At 37.0% G+C, this 23,343-nt stretch overlaps 1 protein-coding gene across 3 annotated transcripts in view; it reads right to left on the bottom strand.

Moving 5' to 3' along the window:
• Positions 1-18,633, bottom strand: part of LOC129283613 (proton-coupled zinc antiporter SLC30A9, mitochondrial-like) — a 49,203-nt gene extending 30,570 nt beyond the window's left edge. Inside the window, exons 1-4 of one of the 3 annotated variants that reach the window (XM_064099049.1) lie at positions 18,427-18,633; positions 9,865-10,170; positions 5,820-5,958; positions 3,832-3,933 (exon numbers count right to left, since the gene is read on the bottom strand). In XM_064099049.1, the coding sequence (XP_063955119.1) occupies positions 3,832-3,933; positions 5,820-5,958; positions 9,865-10,170; positions 18,427-18,517 (638 nt within the window). In that variant the 5' untranslated portion in view covers positions 18,518-18,633. The remainder of the gene's footprint in view (positions 1-3,831; positions 3,934-5,819; positions 5,959-9,864; positions 10,171-18,426) is intronic. The other 2 variants (XM_064099050.1, XM_064099052.1) reach the window with 2 other exon arrangements.
• Positions 18,634-23,343: the final 4,710 nt, after the last annotated feature.

The following is a 23,343-nucleotide window of genomic DNA, read 5'->3' as shown; positions in this document are numbered from 1 at the left end:
CTTATTTGGAATTGTATCATATACAATATTCTGCAGAACCGACAGACAGTAATATTCCGTTTACAGTATAGAATGTTAGTAAAATACAATAACATTAAAATACAACAGAATTTCAGGGATCTCACTCCGAGATCTTCTGATCAATTCTCATTCTTCTCTGTGCTTGGGAGTTCTTGTTCAGTTCAATATTTCTTAAATTCATCCATTTTTGTTATCTCAGAAAAATTACATTGTATCAACCGACAAGATGAATGTTGGTGACACAGGTACATGTATTATGTATTTGTGGAGCGTTGTCGCCCAGTGGATTAGTCTTCTGACTTTGAAACAGAGGGTCGTGGGTTCGAATCCCAGCCATGGTGTAATTCAGGGCGCGACAAAACCGCTTGCCCGGGGCAAGTGGTTGTTTTGAAAATGAAAACGATATTACAGTAAATTTTAATAATATTTCGATAAATTGCAATTATCGGCCCATTATCTCTCATACAAAATGTGATACCAGTAAAAAAACAGTGGAAACATGTCAAATCAGCGACAATTTATCGCCAGCGGTCCCGTTCGCTGGGGGCTGCCATCTTACTTTCTAAACTATACTGTGCGCATGCGCTACTAATCGACGAAGGAGCTAGCTGGGGAAACCCCTCTCTCGCCCTCTTAGCGCATGCTCTAGTACATCGGCGCTACAGTACATGTACGTACATATACGTACACGAGCGATCGCGAGCCAGCCGACTCTCGAGCTAGATCGCGCTGAATTCATGCAAGCTTCGGACTGACTCGGCCAGGACTCGGCTTCAACTTCAAACCAAATAAACAATGGCATAATTGTACTTGATGCCCCCAGGGGACATCAACTTTTTTACCTTGATTCGTGGATCCTCGACTCGACCTTGTTTATCATCGGCGAGTTGATATCCATCCGCGCATGATTTGGTTGATCGCGCAACAAATAAAGTAAGTGGGGGCATCAAATGCAAGTAATATAAGAGAGACGAGCTATAGCTCTCAAGGTTACATTAGCTATCAAGATTAATTTAGCCAACAAGGTTAATTTGATTCGACGATGTTATGAAGGCTTGCGCGGCTAGAAAATAGAAAGAGGGGAAAATGGGGTTAGTGGAATATAAACTTCTGAATAAACGTGCTGAATAACTGGAAAATTTGGGGGCTTCAAGTACAAGTAATAATAGAGACTTTATTCTCTAGCTATCAAGGTTCATTTAGCCAACAAGGTTAATTTGATTTGACGATGTTATGAAGGCTTGCGAGGCTAGAAAATAGAAAAAGAGGGGAAAATGGGGTTAGTGGAATGTAAACTTCTGAATAAACGTGCTGAATAACTGGAAAATTTGGGGGCATCAAGTACAAGTAATAATAGAGAGTTTATTCTCTAGCTATCAAGGTTAATTTTGTCAACACATCTAGGATTACTTGCCGGAACTGTTTTCATCAATTTTGGGGGCATCAAGTGCAAGTTCTTTAAGAGGATAGATGAGGAGGCAAGGATGCGCGCTCATCTAGATGCACCTGTTTGCGCATTTGTCGCTTCTCATATGGGGTGCGCTAGAAACTACCGGAACTACTCTCTTTCTTTTTTTTAAGTGAGAGAAAAGAAATGTTTACATTTCGGAAACGAAGAATCATCGGGAAATGAAGGAGTACCAAAAGGTAAAAAAGTTGATGTCCCCTGGGGGCATCAAGTACAATCATGCCTAAACAATGAGTCGTCAGACTAAAATAGGCGACTTTTTTCGTCATTATCGGCGACCAGAACAACTTGAACAAGAGTCAAGAAAAAGAAATGCAGAGGCCAGCGCCAGTAAATCAAGTTCAACCAGGACAGAAAAGAATAATTAAGAGCAAAAGAATTTTGGAAAAAAAATCAGGCAAGCAGTTTTTTCTATCGGGCAAGCACATTTTGTTATCACTTGCCCGACAGGGCAAGAGATGAAATTTTTTTTTGTAGAGGCCTGTGTAATTTCCTTCAGCAAGAAATGTATCCACATTTTGTGCTGCACTCAGCCCAGGTGAGGTGAATGGGTACCCAGCAGGATTATTCCTTGAATGCACTGAGCGCTGAAAGGCAGCTCGAGCTAAAGCCGGGGTTATAATAATAATAAACAATGCATCTCGGAATAGAGTATTTCTAGATAGATGGCGCTATATAAATGCCTATTATTATTATTATAAAACGCTCAAATTGGTGGCCATCAAAGGAGCAGCAGCTGTCTACAACCATATTGCATTGATCTACCAGGGCCCCGTCATACAAAGAGTTACGATTGATCCAATCAATCGTAACTCTATGGAAATCCATCAGTGTCATAATTTTTTCTACAGAAAATTTGCAAAATGTCCTTTGTAAACAAAGAACACACCAAATTGTCAAGAAATAACTGAATTCATGGATATACATTCATATCTAAAAAATATTTTGAACAAACATGCATTTCATATGTTGACTTTGTTGGCTTTCCATAGTTGCGATTGATCAAATCAATCGCAATTCTTTGTAAGATGGGTCCCAGATTGGAGACCTCATATTAGATAAACCATACATTGTATGCATAAATGTTAATTTGGAATTCCATGAACCCCACTATCAAACTTTCTTATTGTTTATCCAAATGTTCTCAAACTGCCAATAGGCTTATTCTTTGATGTTTTTTTTTTATTTCACACAAGCTATTATTTGTTCCAATGATTTCATCCTCCGTTGATAACAAAAATATATATTCAGCTGGCTATCTACTGATAGTTATAATTTGACATGGTGGGTGTTTCATAAAGCTGTTTGTAAAGTTATGCACGATTTTACGCATGACTGGAATATGCTTTCTTATGTGCTAAAGTCAGTTACGTAGGCATGGCAGGGATTTACATGTATGATGGGGTGTCCAAACTTTGCGGATATTTCAAAAATATTCATCAGGCAAAAATTCGTTCACAAAATATTCACATTTTATACAAATATATACAAAACTCAAGCTCAAAAGGTGAGATATATATATCAGATGGATAACTACAAGTAAATGCTGTAGAATCAGTCAGTACCATGTTTTACTTACATTTTTTATGATATCTGCTTGTAAAAGGATGATATTGTGATGCGTAAGATGATCTTTGAAGGTTTCCATGGTGGAGAGAATATTGAAAGGTTTTACGGTAAACACCATGTATGTAGTTCTTTTCAGAGCTAACATATATTCAAGAAAGAATAACAAACAGTCCTTTTCAGGACTACATGTACATACATGGTGTTTACCGTAAAACCTTTCAATATTGTGATGCTTGTTGGGAAGTTCAGATTTTTTCGAACCCGTGCTAACGGTGACAAATTTGCCGATCTTTTGTCAATATCTTTATGAATAATGAACTCATCCTAAAGAAAATTACGCTAGAGGGTAATTTTTAGGTCACTCACTTTTCATGTTGATGTCAGATCTTAAAGATATTGAATAGTTTTTTTAGATAATGACCGTCCACGAAGTACGGACACACGCGAAGTTTGGACTCCCTGCAATATCAAGAAAGGGTCACCGATCATTTGCAAAGTCATTCGTAAGTTACGAACAGCTTATGCAACTCCTACCAGGTGGGTGTTTCATCAATCTGTTCGTGAGTTAAGAGCGACTTTAAGAACAACTGGTGATCCTTTCTTGTGGTAAATGATATTCACCATTAAATGTTCATTGGTGATTATTTAGTGCGTAAGAAAGGTTCACCAGTCGTTCTTAAAGTCGCTCTTAACTTACGAATAGCTTTATGAAACGGCCCCAAGGATTTCAATGCAAAGGGAATTGTCTTAATTTTTTACATTATTTGACTTACTTTTGTTCGACATCGGATCTGAGATACACCATCATGTTCCTTTCACTCGATTCCTGATCATAAGGGCTCCTCCTCACCGTCTTCCTCAGCTGCTCCAGATCACTGCAAATAACACAGGGTTGTTTCACAGATTATATTAATAATAATAATAATAATAATAATATAGGTATATGAACCCAGGGAAGCCACTTCAGTTCTGAAAACTGTTCACCCAGCGGGCCCTGCTATTATTATTCCCCCGGCTTTAGCTGGGCTGCCTAGGCGCTCAAAGCGTTCAAGGAATTTCTTCCTACCGGGTACCCATTCACCTCACCTGGGTTGAGTGCAGCACAGTGTGGATAAATTTCTTGCTGAAGGAAATTACGCCATGGCTGGGATTCGGACCCACAACCCTCTGTTTCAAAGTCAGAAGACTTATCCACTGGGCCACAACGCTCCAGGTTATCATTGTACGCTGGGCCATGAACCCCTCTGCGCTGAATGATTTTCAGGGAGGAATCAGGAGCGGTAAAACAAATGGACTTGCTCGACTCAACTTGCTATAACTTTTCACAGCAACATTTTCAGGGGAAATTTTTACAGCAAAATTGTAGAGAATTTCACAAGCTTTCTGACTATATAATATTTTTGGGAAAATGATTAGAAATTTGGTTAAAAAATGCTTGATTTCACTCATTTATTCACCTATTATCACTAAATCATAGGTATATCTATCAAGACTTACTTCGAGAACACATCTCTATTTCATGGACCTCACAGTAAGATGGGCAATCTTTAATTACCGCCCACCTTAAAACTGCAACAACAGGCAGAAGTATAGTGAAAGGATGATTGTGACTGATGTGAACCCAGTATTTCATTTCAGAGTTGCTTCAAATCCTCATTTCTTAATTCAATATGTAGGGACAGTGATTTTCCGTTTCAAAAAATTGCCTTTTCCGTTTCAGAAAATCTCAAATTCCGTTTCAGCATGTCAGAAAACGGAAATTCCGTTTCCCCATAGACTTTGTACACACGGAAAAGTGACAATTCCGTTTACACATTTACATGCACACTCGCACTGGTCAAAATTTGTATCTGCTACTGTACCAACAACACAATAAAATCCGTTCTAATCGGATCTATGCGGGTGAATAAAATATTTTAACACACCCATTTTGCATGCATACATCCTCACCTTTCATATTATTAGCATTATTTCACGGTGAAATGATATTTCATCGATAATTTTGGGGGTTTTTGGACATCGTTATCATCAGTCATCGTCTTTTCCCAATCCGCCATCTTGGATTTTAAGACCACGATATCGTGCTGTTACATCTTCAAACGTAGAGGGCAGCAACACACAACTGTGTACATGTAGCTAGTTGAACGATACATGTGTGCATGTGAAGCCCAACCCGGCCGGCCGGGTACGGGTACAGTGCGGGGTACAATCGAGTGTGCTGATGTCGAGTGCAGTCACGATGTGTGAATTGTCATGATAGTAGCGAAGTGAGATCGTGTTTTCTGGGTTTTTTTGGCCATTTAATAATAATATTCTCATTTTGTTGTGATTTTGGAGTAATTTCTGTTGCTATTCTGTGTATTTTGAGGGAAAATACGTTTTCCGTGATTTTCCGTTTGAAATGCCATTTTCCGTTTCAAAAGGCCCTTTCCGTGAATTCCGTCCGTTTTCCGCGATCGCGGAAAATCACTGTCCCTAAATATGGACTACTTATTTATTTACTATACTTATTTATACATTCATTCATTCATTTCATTATCTATCTTTTTCAATTTTTTTCATTCAATAGGTCATTTCTTTTAACTATTCATCATATATTACCTATTAGAATTATATTTATTCGTTTGGTTTGTTCATGAATTTCATTCCAAAGTCTTGCACATGTTTCTATTCAGGTATTTTTTAAGGGACTGTAAATTTGAAATACCATTATTCTCTTTTCATTCAAATGAGTTGGACTATAGAGAAGGGGCATTCTAACCTTGATTTCAGTAAGTAGTCACTCATAGCCCTGACGGCTGTTATGGTGTTGTTGTCTGTGTATTTCTTGGAGTAATCCACTTTCCTTCTTCTTTCCTTGTACGATGACAATGCCTTGGATAGGTTTGCAAGACGTTCAGCTGTTTGGGATAAAATAACAATAAAAATAATAATAACTAGAATTTTAATTCGTCATGAGGACGAATTAGGTGATCTGTCTCTGATTTCATGATCACGAAGACAATCAGCATGTTTATTGACATCAATACGATGATCATATTGAAAACTAAACTTCTATTACAAAAAGAACATGATGAATACTCTTGAAAAGAGAGAAATGAGAAACTTTGGAAAATAGATGTAAATGATACACATGGTACATGTACATGTTATATCAAAAGGATTTTTTAAACTATTTTATTGTGCAATGTTTTAACTTTGTAATGGTCATGAAGGACCATTTTTTAAATGTTGAAAAGAAAAAAAAAAAGGAAAAAAATCTCATGTTCACCCCTGGGTTCCAACCCTCGACCTTAAGATTGCAAGGTTGATGCCTTATCAACTGAGCTACACTATTTCCCATAGACTTTTACACATAAGCACTATTTCCCATAGACTTTACACATAGCAAATTGAGAGGATCTCAAATCCAATTTTGCAAGTGAAATACGGGCATGATCTCGGCATCTGATTGGAAAATGGAGACCACACTTGCGATAGCTTACAATCTCAGCTACAACATACTCCAAGCTCAGAGAAAACCGACAAAAAGAAATGGAGATATGGCTCGCGAAATAGAAGAATGTAAAATCCAGTTTTGAGAAAAAGTCATTTCCCATAGAGATTGCACACAAAATGAGCGAAAATGACATGCCTCTATAACTTGCCATTTTTTAGGATGATCCATTCCTTTAAAAGAAAATATAGCCTTTAAATTAAAAAGAGTATGTCCTCAGCTACAATATATTGAAAACTGAGCGAAAATTGGTCAATATTTGAGGAGTTAGTGTCAAATTTGCATAACTATGATGACGTCATAGGTAGCAAAGTGGTAATTTTGAGTTTCGACGCCACTTTGATGACGTCATGATAAAATTAAGGGTCAAATGTGACATGAAATCATATCTCCCATCTATACACTATTGGAATATGAAAAAAAAATCGGGGGTCAACGGACTATCTAAAGAGCTATAATGAATTTTGTATAGGCATGTTTTTGCACATATATTGTCTATGGTTAGTGCGCGCGCGTGTGCGTGCTGTAAACTTTGATGGAGGCTTATTCCGTTATTACTTGTCGTAAAAGGTTGATCAAGGTATCAAATTATTCAGAATTATATTATCAATGCATTGGTATAAAGAAAATGGCGACCCTATGCTCTATAGTGCCGTTACGCGCGAGAACGCGCGCGTAACCGTGCCCGCGCGCAAATTTTGGAAATGCTTAAAATGACCTGATTCGTACTCTACTTTGGTCTAAAAGTGATTTTGAGCATTTTAAAATTTTGACGCGCGCGTATGCGCGCATCGTGACCTTTACATGACCTTTAATGACATGGACAGTTGACCCTTGACCTGAAGTTAATGTGATGTAAATATTGTTAATTTTTTAAAATTGATAATGAAGATATGATTGATAACGCGATTTTACAAAATGGCATCTAGATGACGTCATGATGACCTTTTGACCTTGAACTTGTTTTATACACATCACATGATACGTCCCCATATCTGATGATATTCTGAAGATAATTGATCATGTAGATTTGGAGATTTTGTGCTAACAAGAATATTTTAAAGGTTTAAAGGTTTCATTCCCCTTTAAGATGGGTAAAAATGGTTTTAAAAATATTCTAAACAAACAAAAACATGGTCATACTCAGGAGCACTTTCCCTTTGAAAAATTACTTACGAGCAAAAAAAGGCCATCAAAATTCTGTCGAGGATTCAAGGTGCAAACCGTGCATTCTGCCCCCCTGTATGGTTGTGCTCAATGACACTGCATATCAAAGGTCAAAGTCCACCCAAGAAAAATGTTGATTTGAAAAAAAAGAGAAAAATCAAACTAGCATAATGCTGAAAATTTCATAAAAATCGGATGTAAAATAAGAAAGCTATGACATTTTAAACTTTCGCATATTTTTCACAAAAAAGCGATATGCACAACTGAGTGACATGCAAATCAAACAGTTCATGATGTCCCTCATTCACTATTTCTTTTGTTTTTTATTGTTTGAATTGTATAATTATTTCATTTTTTACAGATTTGACAATAAGGACCAACTTGACTGAAACATATACATGTAGTATTAAACAATGCTAATTCCACATGTTCAGGGAGGAATTAATTGTCGTTTTACTTGACAATAAGAAGAAAATATTTCATATTTCACATAATAAAATACAAAAGAAATAGTGAGTGGATGATATCATCAGTCTCTTCATTTGCATATAGACCAGGAAGTGCATATATCTGTTTTGTGAAATTAAGCAAAACCTTAAAATGTCACAACTTTCTTATATTTCATCCGATTTTGATGACATTTTCAGTGTTATGCTTGTTGGATTTTTCTTTTTTTTTATTCAAATCAACTTTTTGTTGGGGTGGACTTGTCCTTTAATCACACAATAAACAAATATATCAGGCTATGAGAAAGTATAGTGGAATTATTTATCCGAGGTTGGTCTGGCAATTACTATTTTTCCAGAGGGGCGAAGCCCCAAGGGAAAAATAGTACTTTGCCAGTCCAACCGAGGATTAATAATTCCCACTATGCTTTCAAATGAAACGCCTGATATACCTGGTATTTGTTTTATATCCTACTTTTAATAATTTATAACCAAAATCTTTGCGCTGAGCTTGCAAAGTCCGGTTACTTGCCTTGAATTACCTACTTTTCTCCGAGCCAACGCGCTCAGCGGAATGCAGATGAGTGCCTGTGCTGACGCATCGCGGGACTTGCCCGGGAGAGAGAGCTCGCTGGCCGGTGCGCCCGAGAGTTTAGCTAAATATCCAGTTTTCTGAAATAGTGACGTCAGAATATTGGTATAGCGAAAAATATATCGAGGTCTGACGTCACGCAACATCATAGTTGAAATATATTCGGTCACATGATGCTATTTGAACCAATCACTATACAGGATACAATCTATGTAGGATATAATACACAATATAGTCCCCAGTATCAAGTGCAATATTTTTTTTCTTACTTTTTTTCTTTTTATTTAAGGAAAGAGAGTTTAAAGATTGCAGTCTATTCAAGCAATGTGTCTCAGGAGATTTTAAGCAAAGGGTGTGGCAAAGGGTGGATTAAAACTGAATATTAATTTCTATGAATGAATTATATCTTATTGCCCTTATCACTTGGCAAGCTGATAAAGCACACACACTGTTAACTACAATATTATTATTACTAGGGGACCAAAGTACCCAGTGATGTTTAAATACAACAAACTCCAGATAGAAATAAAGACCAAATAAAAGCTTATGAAATACCACTTTAGGAATGTTTTGTGACTACAAAAGTTACCTATATAGCGTGCCAGTTTTTAAAGATAAGACTTTTTGAAAACATTGGTTTGCACATGCTTTGGCGGAAATCTTGAATGGTATCCCTCACAATTTGAGACAAAATTATTCACATAAGAGACCTCACATGCTATAAGGGAGTGTTATATGTAATGTTAAGATAAAGACATGAAAAATGTGGGTCATAGAAATCATCCCATGTAGCACTTCCCATGGTCAGAGACAGGAATCATCAGATAGTAGTTTCACCGTAACTGAATGCAGTTACACACATATTTCAGGAATGGCACTATTTATGTGTTCTCAGTGACAATCATTAATTTATACTCACATTATGTCCATGGCCATATTTACATGTATTCATTCCATCTTCCACTAAGTTACAAACAACACTTAATTAATTAAAAGAGCATTTATGAGCAATCCCATTCTATAAACATTGACTAGTTCAAACATGCATCCTTTTAAAATTACTCAAAGACCAACCATAAATTGACTGGAGAATTATTCACTTTACCTGCAGAGGACTTGGCCTCCTTTGGATCAGACGGCGGGTCTGCTCCTTCCGAAGCCTTCACCATCGGTTCCGCATCCTTCTTGCCCTTCACAGTCGTCACTACAAATGGTTTTTCATCTCCGTCGGGGGAAGTCGAGGCTTCTCCTTTTTCACCATCCTTTTTTGAGCTTAAAGTTCTGGCATGGGATATTTTGTTGGACTGAACATGACGGAGGAGCTGGCTGGTTTTCCTTGTGAGGGACCTCATTTCCCTTCGAGTTGGATGTACTTTTGAAGAGATGTTTGTCATGATATGATGCCTACATACTGTAGGGAGAAAAAATTGGAATGTATTAAACAGCATACACCTACTCAGTTGGTGCTGTCAATTTCACATGGTTGAGTCTTTCGGTCAAGTTTATACCGGGAATCCAACTTGACAACCAAAGCTTAAAGAAATTCAATAGGAAAAGTTGTTAGCTGTATACTATGAATGTTGAGACATCCTAAAGTTTTTTCTAAAACTTGGCAAAATGATCATACACAAATTATGGTCACACTTTTTTATGACACTTTTTCAGCCGAGCACGCACCAGTCGATCGCTATAGAACTTTGATATCGCGATACCAGCGAAATCCTTGATCTATTTTATAATTCCGTCGAGTGATTTTGACTCTAAGATCTTGCCTTCCGTTTGGTATTTATGGTTTTGATTAATTTTGAGTGAACTGTGAGAAATTACTTAATTGAATATTAACATTTCAATTCTTTTAAAGTGCGGAAATTATGGTCACCCCATCATAAGTGAGGGAGACCTCAAAACTGTTCAAGATCTCCTAAACCACTTCATCGAACTGATTTTTTCAGATCTTGATGAAAATAGGTAATCCATGAATCGCTTCCTGAAAAATAATCAAACGAATATTGAATGAAGTTCAGCCAAATACTCTCAATAGGCTCTGTAGTGTAATTTTGGCACAACACACACACAGCTGAAACACACGACCAGTCCACACACAGAGTTCAAATATTTTTAGTGTAACTTTGCATTGGGCTTTATGGAGTAGGGAGGGAAGGGTAATTTGAAAACAATTCAGACACTTGATCCTTTATTTAAAGGAGAATGAAATCTTTGGAACAAGATAGCTTGTGTGTAAACAAAAAAATCAAAGAAACAGATCAACGAAAGTTTGAGAAAAATCTGACAAATAATCAGAAAGTTACATGTATGAGCATTTGAATATTGCGATCATAAATGCTATGGAGATCCTCACATTGGCAATGTGACAAAGATGTGTGATGTCACCTGTGAACAACTCTCCCCATTACTTTAATATATATTTCACTTAAACTGCCTCTTGTTTCACATCTATCAGTAGAGCATATATTCTTTCTACAGTGCGTCTCAAAAAAAACTATACACTTTTGAAATGGCTGCCAAACAAAAAATATGTCACTTTGGGGAAAAATACCTATATATATGGAAAGCCAATAAATTAAACTTTCAAATGACGCCAAAAAGTTGGAAAACTATTCATGCTTGAGTGAGCACTACCCACTTAAACAAAGGGTATGAAAATTAGGGTGGGCAGGAATTAGCCTTCCAATTTCCTTCAGTTTTTAAGAGGCGAGTCCCTTGGAACTTGCAAAGTTGAGGGTGTTGTGATAAATTCATGATCAATTTAAATTGTTAGAGCAAATTTCATGAATTACTAGATTGAAATTTCATGCATGAGTGAGTGTCAGTTGTAATCTTTAGTGCAGCATTTTAACTTTTTATCATGTGGATCTCAGCAGTGTGTTCATTGAAGTAAGGAAAATAGGGGTGAGATAGGACTTAAATGGGTGAAGTACATTGTAAGCTAATGGGTAAAATGTCAACAGAATGTTTAGACTCCCTTAGATCGAGACTGAATGCTATTACATGTACGCATAAAGTCCAGAGCGGACTGTCAATTTGATAAATTTTGAGAATTCGGTCATCAACTTTTACCATTTGATCAACAATTTGTTAGTAAATCAATGTGATCAATTAAACATTCAGCTTTTTCAATAAATTATCAATCAATTATTCAGCTTTTTCAATGAATTCATAAATCATCATAATTAGTAAATTTCTTAGAATCATTCAATGGAAAATAAAAGGCCCATCAACCATCAGTCACTTAGCATTTAAGTTTTGAATACCATGATCCAGGAGAAAGAGAGAAAGAGGGGGTGAAGGGGAGGGAATTTGTATTAAAGAGAAAACAAAGAAGAAGAACACCCTCTTAACTGTTTAACCCAGTCTTACCCTATCTGACCCCCTTGCATGCAACCGGTACCATCACATTACTCTGACTCTCACAAGCACACTTGCTAAGATCCACATAATAAACTTAAAATGCTACACTAAAATTAAAATTCCTGTTTACTCATGCACTGCATTTCAATTTAGTAACTCGTGAAATTAGCCTAAGTAAAACCAAAAACTGATCTCAATTCATCAATAATTTAGCATGACACCTTTAACTTGGCAAGTTCCAAAGGACTCACCACTAAACAAAACTGGAAGGCTAATTCCTGCTCGCCCTAGCAAAGGCTAGTCTCTCAGGATGGGAGGAAGGGGTAGAGAGAGAGAGGGGGGTGGCTTGTTCTGTTGGCCTTTGTCACATCAACCTACTTCCCCCACCTATGTCATATCTCATCCCTATTGTGACTCCCATTTACACATTGCTGAGATCCACGTGAAAAGGTCAAAATGATGCACTAAAAAATGTAATTCATGTGGCACTCATGCATAAATTTAAATTGGATTATTCTTGAAATTAGCTCTAAGAACCTAAATTAATAATGATTGATCATTAATTTATCACATTACCCTCAACTTTGCAAGTTCCAGGGGACTCGCCTCTCAAAAATTGAAAGAAATTGGAAGGCTAATTCCTGCCCACCCTAATTTTCATACCCTTTGTTTAAGTGGGTAGTGCTCACTCAAGCATGAATAGTTTTCCAACTTTTTGGTGTCATTTGAAAGTTTATTTATTGGCTTTCCATATATATATATATTTTTCCCCAAGGTGACATATTTTTTGTTTGGCAGCCATTTCAAAAGTGTATAGTTTTTTTTGAGACGCACTGTATAGGAGGGCATGTAATACAGATTTTTAAAGAAGACATCATGGATAAAGAGTTTGTATCACCATAAGAAAAAGCAAAGAGACATTTTGGTGGTATTTTATAGTCCATCAAAGGGAAAGTTGTTCACATGTGACATCACACATCCTTGTCGCATTGCCAATGGGAGGATCTCCATAGCATTAGTGATTGCAATATTCAAATGCTCAACACTTTCTCATTATTTGTCCGATTTTTCTCAAACTTTCTTTGTTCTTATTCTTCGATTTTTCTGTTTCGACACAAGCCTACTTGTTCTAAAGGTTTCATTCCCCTTTAAGATGGGTAAAAATGGTTTTAAATAATAGGTAAGAAATTGTGGGCATGTCGTGGTCTAGTGGTTCTGACTCGACTCTTGCCTTTCAAACAGTGGGTCATGCTAGTAGATTCGAATCCTAGCCTAGCCATGGGCATGGCATGTTTTCCTTCAGCAAGAAATTTATCCACGCTGTGCTTCACTTGACCCAGATGAGGTGAATGGGTACCCAGCAGGATTAATTCCTTGAATTGCACCAGAGCTGACAGGCAGCTCAAGCTAAAGCCGCAGTAATTATACTAACCAATGCACGTCCTCAGAATATGCCTAGCCCTAGATTGCTAAAAGACTAAAATAAAGTTAGTTACTTAAGCCCCAGTCACATATAGACCCCAGACTATCCCGGATCTGATCCGGGGTGGTCCGGGGAGAGATCCGTGTTGGCGCCTTGGGCATCCTTGGGCATCCTTGGAGGTCCGTGTTGGTCCTTGAACGTCCGGGAGGCCAACACGGCAGTTTTTTACTGTCAAAAACATCCGGCGTCATCCGTGGACTACCGGGTAGATAAGCAATCCGGGATGGTCCGTGTAGCTGACGTGTTGGTCCGTGTAGCTGACGTGTAGGCCCGTGTAGTTGCCGTGTAGGTCCATGTAGCTGCCTGGAGTATCCTTGGCAGTCCGTGTTCTTTTTTCCCATCAAATCTGTACAACGCTATTTACTTTATGAACTTTTCAGTAGTTGTTAAACAGTTGACACAAACATGCTTAATCTATTTATGATTAAATATTCAAAATTAAATTTGTCGTTCAAGATTTAAAGTACTTAACTACTGTAAAAACAGTAAACTGTGTTTTATTTTAAAAAAGCCTCTTTACTGGTTAAGGAAGTTTGGAGTTTTGATATTTTTTTTAAAACAAAATAATATAATGTTGCGACAAGGATGAGAAAAAAGAATGAAATACATAAATGAGCTGACGTGTTGGTCCGTGTAGCTGACGTGTTGGTCTGTGTACCTGATGTGTTGGTCCGTGTTGCTGACGTGATCTGACGTCTGAGTGGATTTTTTTAGAATCACGGGCGCAGCGCTACAGAAAAATGCTTATCGAGTTTCAAAGTCTCAGTATCCCGGGTACTACTTTTCAAAACTCTGCGCGGCACCGGCATCAGCGTATGACTTTGATAGCAAAAAAATTCCTTTTTTAATGGATTAATTTGGAAGATACCATCCTAAATTTGCAAGAAGATAAGCAAGTATAGACAAAATATAGAAAGACAAAGTAATCACCCATTAATAACACATATATCAAACCATGCTGGCAGTTCGATTATCTTAAAGGTAAGAACGTTAGTAAACCGTTTGGTTATAGGCTTCAATCCAAGATAGGAAAAGAAATTAGTATTGAAAATATTATTTCTTCAGCCTTTCCCCCTTGGTTATTTTGTCCACCAGTTATATCTACTGAATTAAGTTCACAAATTAAGAAATCGGACCATCCGATACAATTGCAACAACTGAGTTTGGAATTGATACATACAAAATGGTCGCACCAACTCCATATATACACTGATGGATCCAAAGCTCCTGAAAAGGGGATTAGTTCAGCCGCTTTCTATGTACCTTATTTTTCTTTTTACCAAGGAAAAAGGTTATCTAATTTTACCTCCTCCTATAGGGCGGAATTAATTGCGATTATTCTTGCACTGGAATGGATAGAATATTTAGATATATATACAGGTGTTGTTATTTTCAGTGACTCATTAAGTGCACTTTTATCTTTACAGAATCGGAAAGACGATCCTATTATCACAGAAATTCTGACTATTACTACAAGACTCAAATATAAAGGTTTAGATATATACCTAGAGTGGATCCCTGGTCACTGTGGAATAATAGGAAATGAAATAGCAGACTCCTGCGCAAAAAAAGCTTTATCAAACAAAATTGAAATTCATAATCAAATAACATTATCAGAAATTATGCAACTTATTTCAAAAAGTTGTAAGATAGTTTGGCAAGAAAGATGGAATAAAACTAACTCAGCACTGAAAGAATTGCAACCATCAGTGTTATCCACATATAAATGTAATCTAGGGAAACAGGAAACTGTACTCCATCGTCTCCGTTTTGGAGTCGCTAGTCTTAACCAAGATCTACTAAGATTAGGGATCCATCCAACAGGGTTTTGTGATAGATGTCCTGAGGTAGAAACTGTCAGACATTATCTTTTACATTGTCCAAAATATATAATTGAAAGATCAATGCTCCTTGTAGAATTGAATGAATCACAGCCAGGACAAATAATGGAGTATTTTAAAAAAGATGACCCAGGGATACAGAAAGCATTTTTACGTTTCGTTTCAAGAACGAAACGTTTTAGTAAGGAGTGATGACCTACTATTCTTATATTGTATTGTCTATAAGAAATATGAAAGGATATGCTTGTACAAGTCTAATGTGAAAAGAAAAAAAAATATATAATGTATGATATAATATACAAAATGATATGTTCTGCACATATAACTAACAAAGCCCACAAGTGTTTTCGCCTTGTTGTTGTTGTTGTTTAAAAAAAAAGAAACAAATTATTTTAACGTTTAACCCATCTGTAAGCACAGGTACACTAGCGCCCCCTCATCTATGCATGGGTGACCTAGGCATTTATGTCCGAAAAATCGGCACAATGTACCGTGCTGACCGGTATGATTGCATCTTTGAAAGGGCAGGGCAAGCGCAACTAGTTGGAACTGAGCTGAAGATAGCGGTTTGTTTTTGGTGAAGATTTGTTTATATGCCATTTTGACAAGAGTTACGACAAACTTTTGTACATACCATAATTATCCTTTTTCATATTAGAAGGATACACAAGAATAATATTTCATATATGTATACATCATATTGGTAATAATATCATTATGTGAGAAGTGAGATTTTTTATTAATAGAGTCAATGGCGACAATAGTCAAATATGACTAATCGCCACTCAAACCAACATAAGAAGAAGAAGAAGATCGTGAACTCTGAAGAAAATCAGTTTTGTTTTATTTTAGAGTAGGCCTATATCTACTGTTTGGCAACTCTACTTCTTAAATCTGAACCAAGCCACTTGGTGTTCTGGAAATATGATGCAGATCCTGCAATTTTAAGACCGAAATTAGGATTTTCATGGGGATTTATTTTTGGTGAGTAACAGTCAGTGCCTGAGTGTATACATGTATTGGTTTCATACCCTCCTGTTGCGGTGATGATTGACTGTGAGCTGTGTGTTGCGGTGATGATTGATTGAGAGCTGTGGCGTGTTCAGTGGCTGCGCTTGCGTAGGTATAGCTTAGCTTGATAAATAGTTGACATGTTGACGTTAGCTGTCAGGCTGTGATACATTCAATATGTCATAAAATAATTTTCAAGTGAGTTTTTATCCAAAAGAAATTATGAAAAGGATTCCTCTGAATTCAAATTATGTTCAAATTTTATAAACTTCATCCTATTCAATTTAATGGACAAAATTGTTAAAGTTAGAACGTCCCGTACATAGGAGATACAAACAATAAACATTAGATCTACATGTAAATGAACAACAAAAATTAACAATGTTTAACATTAAATCATAAATGAATTTGTAAACAAGCAGGACAAACTGCGATGTGAAACCATGCACTGAATCATGAAAAAAATGGCTCTCGAAAACTGAAAATGGCTCTGGTAAAATGAAAAATGGCTCTCGTTTTTTTTTTTTTTTCCCAAAGTGGCTCCCTATAATTATAAAAATAAAAATTTCAACACTGACAGTGACACTCACACTGACCATGCTGACAGTGCAGTGATACTAATTTATTTTCTTTTAAGTTCTAGGCCTAATTATATATAAATATGCACCAATTTGAATGTCTAAAGGCCACCGCACACTTTACGACTGGTCTGCGACCCGATTTCAGAATGAAATGTAATAGAATTTGAATGTGCTAATATTGAGACTTGGAATATCTTACTGTGTAATGTTCTAAATCATCGTACGAATACCTATGATCAAATTCATGTCTATGGCTATGCTATCATCCTTCTTAGACTTAGTCTTAGAATAAAAGCGAATTTAATATATAGGCCTAGTCGTAATGACGTCATAGCAGTCGTACGATTGGCTACGAATTGAAACTAATTTGGACTTAACACCAAAATAAGGACTTGCAATCTTTCAAAATTGTTATAATATTATTATTTCAATTAATTTTAACCTCAAATAAAATGTCAATCATTCACAATCACATCTTCAGAAAATGAGCAAAATGCGATTTGTTCCAAAATCGGGTCGCAGACCAGTCGTAAGGTGTGCAGTCGCCTTAATAGTAATATACTGCCAGAGGAGGGCAAATTTCCATGTTTTTTCATATGGATCAATGTAACAAATCTGAATCTGATCTGTTACATGTTTTAGTGCCTCTACTATGGCAGTGAGTCCAAACTTCGCGCGTGTCCATACTTCACGGACGGTCATTATCTAAAAAACTAGCCAATATCCTTAAAATCTGACATCATCAACGTGAAAAGCGACCTAAAATTACCCTTTGGTGTAAGTTTCTTTAGGATGAGTTCAGTATTCATGAAAATATTGGCAAAAGATCGGCAAATTTGTCACGTTTAGCGCCCGTTTTGAAGAAATCTGATATTCTCAACAAGCATCACGATATCACCATTTTGCAAGCAGAAATCATCAAAAATGTGAGTTAAATGTGGTACTAACCGATTCTATAGCATTTTGCCATCAATCTGATATAAATATTTCACTTTTTGAGCTTGAGTTTTTGTTTAAATGTCCACAAAAACTTTGGTCCGCGAAGTTAGGTCACACTTTTTTTGAACGGTTTTCCAGCACAGCGCGCATTCGCCGATCGGAATAGAATTTTGAGATCGCGATACCGGCGAATCCCCTTGACCTACTTTACATTTTCGTCCATGATTTTATAATTTACGATCTTGCCGTCAATGTGGTAACTATTTTTTGAATTGGTTTTGTATAAATTATGAATATTTTGTGAAAAAAATTTAAGCCTGATGAATATTTTTGAAAAGTGCGCGAAGTTTGGACACCCCATCATACTATTAGACTTCAGGCTTGCAAACAACCAACATAAATTCTCGCATGTGGGACGCAGTGGAAGAGAACGACAAGTTTACCTGGAATAAAATGATGTATGCTGCTCTCCATGTACGTTTTGCTGCAAAGTAAAACGAATGGCGACCGAGTTGGAATCCGTCGAAGCATCATTTTGTCAAAATTGAGTAAAAATAATTCAAAACTCGTTAAAAATGCATAACATGAGTCATGACGTTCAGAAATTTGGAAATCGCATTAACGTGAGGATATCCGAACAACCGAGAACCGACCACCGCCGCGAGCTGGCCGGCCGGCCCGGGTGGTCGGTCCGGAAACTGCGCGGAGCATACAGGAGCAGCGCGGATACATTAAAAAAAAAATAATAGGGGCCTACTCAGTAAAATTATTCCCCTAATTCTCCGAGCGGCTGCTTGAAGAGCCTTGTGATATAAGTTACTAAAAATGATTTAGTCACAAAGCAATCGAGAAATTAGAGTGGAAATTTTGAATGAACTAAATTATAAATTTTACAAGATGAATTTTCAAGGTTTTTATTATGTGACGTCACAGACGAGCAGCTCCTCCATACGAAATCTGTTTCTTCTTCTTCCTCTTCCTCCTCTTCTTCTTCTTCTTTTTCTGGCTACGTCCTCCTTCTTCTTCTTCTTTTTCTTCTTCTTCTTCTTCCTCCTCTACTTCTTCTGGCTTCTCCTTCTTTTTCTTCTTCCTCTTCCTCCTCTACTTCTTCTAAGTTCTTCTTCTGGCTTCTCCTTCTTCTTCTTCTTGATCTTAATCTTCTTCTTCTATTTTTCTTCTTCGATCTTTTATCTTAATTCTACTTCTTTTCCTTCATCGTCATTTTCTCTTCTTTTCCTTTTTAATTGCACCACCAATGGGAGGAGCTTTGCCCCCCCCCCCCCCATCGGCCTCCTAACCCTTCGAACCTCACACAGAAATACACGTTATTCGGCAAGGGAAACTGCCGCTGCCCAACTGCGCAGCGGCAATGACATGAATGATGCGGATTTAGCAATTGGCTTTGCAGGATCTCCACTTCATATGTTCTTCTTTGCCCCTTTATATTAATATAATTATTATTGCTGTTATTACTATTGTTATCATTATCAGAATTATCATCATTATTTTTATCATGATTATTATCATTACTATTCTTTGGGGTGCTGGCAAAGATATACGTATTATCCTCCTATTTAACCGGGGGGGGGGGGGGCAAGGAAAATACCTCCACTACCCCCACTTCCCTGGCGCCTTTTTAATATGTGTGGGGTCATCTCAATGGCCATGCAGCGTTATTCGGGTGCAGCCCCCCCCCCCAAAAAAAAAAAAGTGGACGTTTACCCCTATTTCGCTGAAAATTTAATGAAATTTGATGAATTGCTGATCGACTCTCTGCACCCTATCTACTTTATGTTTAGTCTCATCCCATATGGTCTAATTTTAGTTCGTTTACAACCAAGTCGTAAAACTTGCCATTTGGTCTAATTGTCATTTTGTCTAATTTCCCGTTAGGGACCAGATTTGGCGACTAAAAAGATGCGAATGAGTGAAGCGAGCGAGTTTTAATAGAAAAATACAATTTTGGATATATTTTGACATCATTATTCAGTGACGTAATGAGCCACAAATTTGAGGGACCATATTTGGCGGATGGAGCAAAAGTTCTAAAAAGATGCGAATGGGTGAAGCGAGCGAGTTTATAATAGAAAAATATAATTTTTGGATAGATTCTGACATTATATTCAGAAAATAATACATTTCAATCTTTCCCGTTCCTTTCTTTCATTTTCTCTCTTTTTTTTTCCTTTGTCGTGATTTTTTTTTTTTTTTGGGGGGGGGGGGACGAGCCAGGCCAGTACATTTCGTTTAATATCCGATTAGTCTATATGGTGAGATAGATCAGTTGTTTTGTGAATCCAATTTTCATTTAACAAAGTGCAAAACAAAACAAAAGGTGGTTTCAGCACCTTCTGTAAATTCTTTTAAGAGTCTGCTTGATGATAACTGGAAGGACATTGCTTTTGTTTACGACTTTTTGCCACATGCAACTAAATGTCACTGATATTGTGGAGCACCACTGGCGGATCCACGGGTGGCATAGCCGGCTTGTGCCCCCCTTGAGAGGCACAATTAAAATTTGTAATGTAAAATGCCATTAAAACACAAGTATGCCCCCCCCCCCCTTTTTTTTTGCTTGTCAAATTTTTCATCGGGAAAATGTGCCCCCCTGTTGGAAGATCCTGGATCCGCCCCTGTTTATTCCCTTAAACCGATGAACAGGCATAGTCCTACAAGCATCGTTGGATTTAATATGTTAAGTGAGAAAAACAATAAGTGGACGAAAGGTAATCTTGACCATTTGGTCATATACAAAGTGAAATGTAATGCGGGTGGAACAAAATGCTTTAATTATACAAAGTGTTTTGACCCCATGTGGAATGAACATATCTGAGCAGTATATAGACCAACTGCTTGTAGATCAATAAACAATAATACTCCAACCAAGCTAGGGTTAAGCAGTGAAAACAACGTGTTTTATCAATATTATATATATATATATTAATCTATACGATTTTGATTGACAAAATTTATTTTTAAAATTACTAACTTTTCTTTTTGATATAGGCCAATATCCATGTTATTTTCTAAAGAGTATATGTATTGGCCCGATCTAGGTTAGACTCTCCCTCTCTATCTTTCTTTCACTGCAATATATATTTCACATCTTACTCTCCCCCTCTCTCTGTAACCCCCCCCCCCATCTCAGCATAAACAAAACAAACACACGCACTTTATCTCCCCTTCCCCTTCCCCTCCCTCCCTCTCTCTCACTCGCCCTCTCTTCAATTCTCGGTCTCAGACTATTTTCACATCTACTGCCGACAAACAAACTCAAATACATATAAAATAATATTCAAATAAGTGATAAATAAATGATATGATTTGAAAATAGAATTCATCTTTAATCACTTAAAATATCAATAATACACAATGAGTCAACCACAACACAGTTTTTGTTCTGCCATTTTCAACACAGAAATAAATAATGATACAACGGACCATTATTACAAACATTTTCGATACAAATTGAAATATAAGTTGTCAAAACAAATATCACTTCAAAGTCCAAGTTACACCCTGTCAGTACCAACCAGTTAGTGCATCCCCACTCTACCCAATTCTAAATCATAAATCACAAATATAATCATACCAAGTAACCAACACACCAGCAGGCCATGCAGTGTCGTGCTGGAATATAATGAGAAAGTGAGATGAATGGTTTTCACTGCAGCCAAATTATCAAGTCATACAACATTCTTAAAGGGAAAGTTCAACCGGATTATAAGCCGCCTTTAATAAAATCAGAATAAAATCATAATAAAATATTGGTGAAGGTTTGATAAAAAAGTATACTAAAGAATAAGAGTTTTTTTTAGGTTTTAATTGTGACGTCATAATTATGCGAGCAGCCCCCTCATAGAGGCGTTGATGTAAAATAAATTCCATAATTATGATGAATAAAAATACTTTCTGACATGAAATGATGTGTCTGATGATATATTAACCGTCTGGGTGAACTTCCCTTGAAACCCTAAAGGTAAAGTTGAGTAGATAAAGCAGATAAAATTGAGTATGAACACATCTTTAAAAAGATCAAATCAAAATCAAGCGCAATTCTGTAATACGCGTTTTCGATTGGTTAAAAATCAACTTTTGTTTCTGCAATGGGGCCCTCGATAGAAAAATGGTATCAAATGAAAAATCAACTCAAAATGATAATTTTATGAACTATTTGCAAACTCCCAATATTGCAAATTATAGTGTGCCCGCTTCCATTTTGTGATGGAGGTTTTCAGAGTAACAGTAAGACTAGAAATACTGGCGTTCTGTTGATGGCATCGACTACAAAAATGAAAAATGAATTGCATCCCGACATGCATAGTTTATTTCGAAATTCAAAAGAGATCACACACTGGTCAATGATGAGGTAAAACACACATAAAAAAAATTAAAATCGGGTTTATTTTCCAATTCCCATCGCACCAATATCACTATGATGCTGGCCATGTTGCAATTGGCGTAGATAAAACCATACCCATTTAGCGTTTATATAAATTGTTCTTAAAACTATTCGTCTTTAATTACTAATACATGTACTAGTTTATAGATTGAGACAATAAAGGAGGCATACCAGAATATAGCTAAGCCTATTAGAAATCTTAGAGATGAAACGCCCTGATATCACGATGGGTGACTGAACCACAATAGATTTCTACATCCTGTTAACGTAACCCCCCCCCCCCCCCCGCTGGACAAGGATAGAATAGTTTTTTATTGTTTACGCATGCGCATTCCGTTGGCAGAGACTATTAAAAATGGGGGCAAAAAGACTACCATCTGGATGTATACCCGGATTCGATTCAGCTGAATCCCTTTAGAATTGAGCAAGGTGAACTTCGAGCCCAATGATAGGGTATTTGCATCCGTATGATTTCTTTTGTTCTCTTTTTCTTTCCTGTAATACATATATGTACGCATATGAGAATAAGTCTACTATACTTCCTTTCCAAGGGGGATCCACAATAGAGAATAATGACGGCGATATGGCCATTCTAAAGGTTCACTCAAGCATGACGCGCGCACAAAAGAATATGACGTAATACATTAGCATAACAATGAAGAGTTGAATAGGGGAAATTAGCATAACAATGGAAGGGTTGAACAGGGATAATTAGCATAACAATGGATGAATAGTCTGGAAAGATAGCCATTGAATAGGGGGTTGATTAGCATAACAATGGAAGAGTAGTCTGGCCATTGAATAGGGATCATTAGCATAACAATAGCTAGTGCGGAAAGATCGGATGGCCATTGAATAGGGATAATTAGCATAACAATAGCGAGTGCGGAAAGATCGGATGGCCATTGAATAGGGGTTGATTAGCATAACAATAGCGAGTGCGGAAAGATCGGATGGC

This window comes from Lytechinus pictus, chromosome 5 (assembly GCF_037042905.1).
Source record: "Lytechinus pictus isolate F3 Inbred chromosome 5, Lp3.0, whole genome shotgun sequence".
Classification (NCBI taxonomy): domain Eukaryota; kingdom Metazoa; phylum Echinodermata; class Echinoidea; order Temnopleuroida; family Toxopneustidae; genus Lytechinus; species Lytechinus pictus.
The sequence above is the reverse complement of the archived record's forward strand: the minus strand, read 5'-3'. Positions and strand labels throughout refer to the sequence as shown.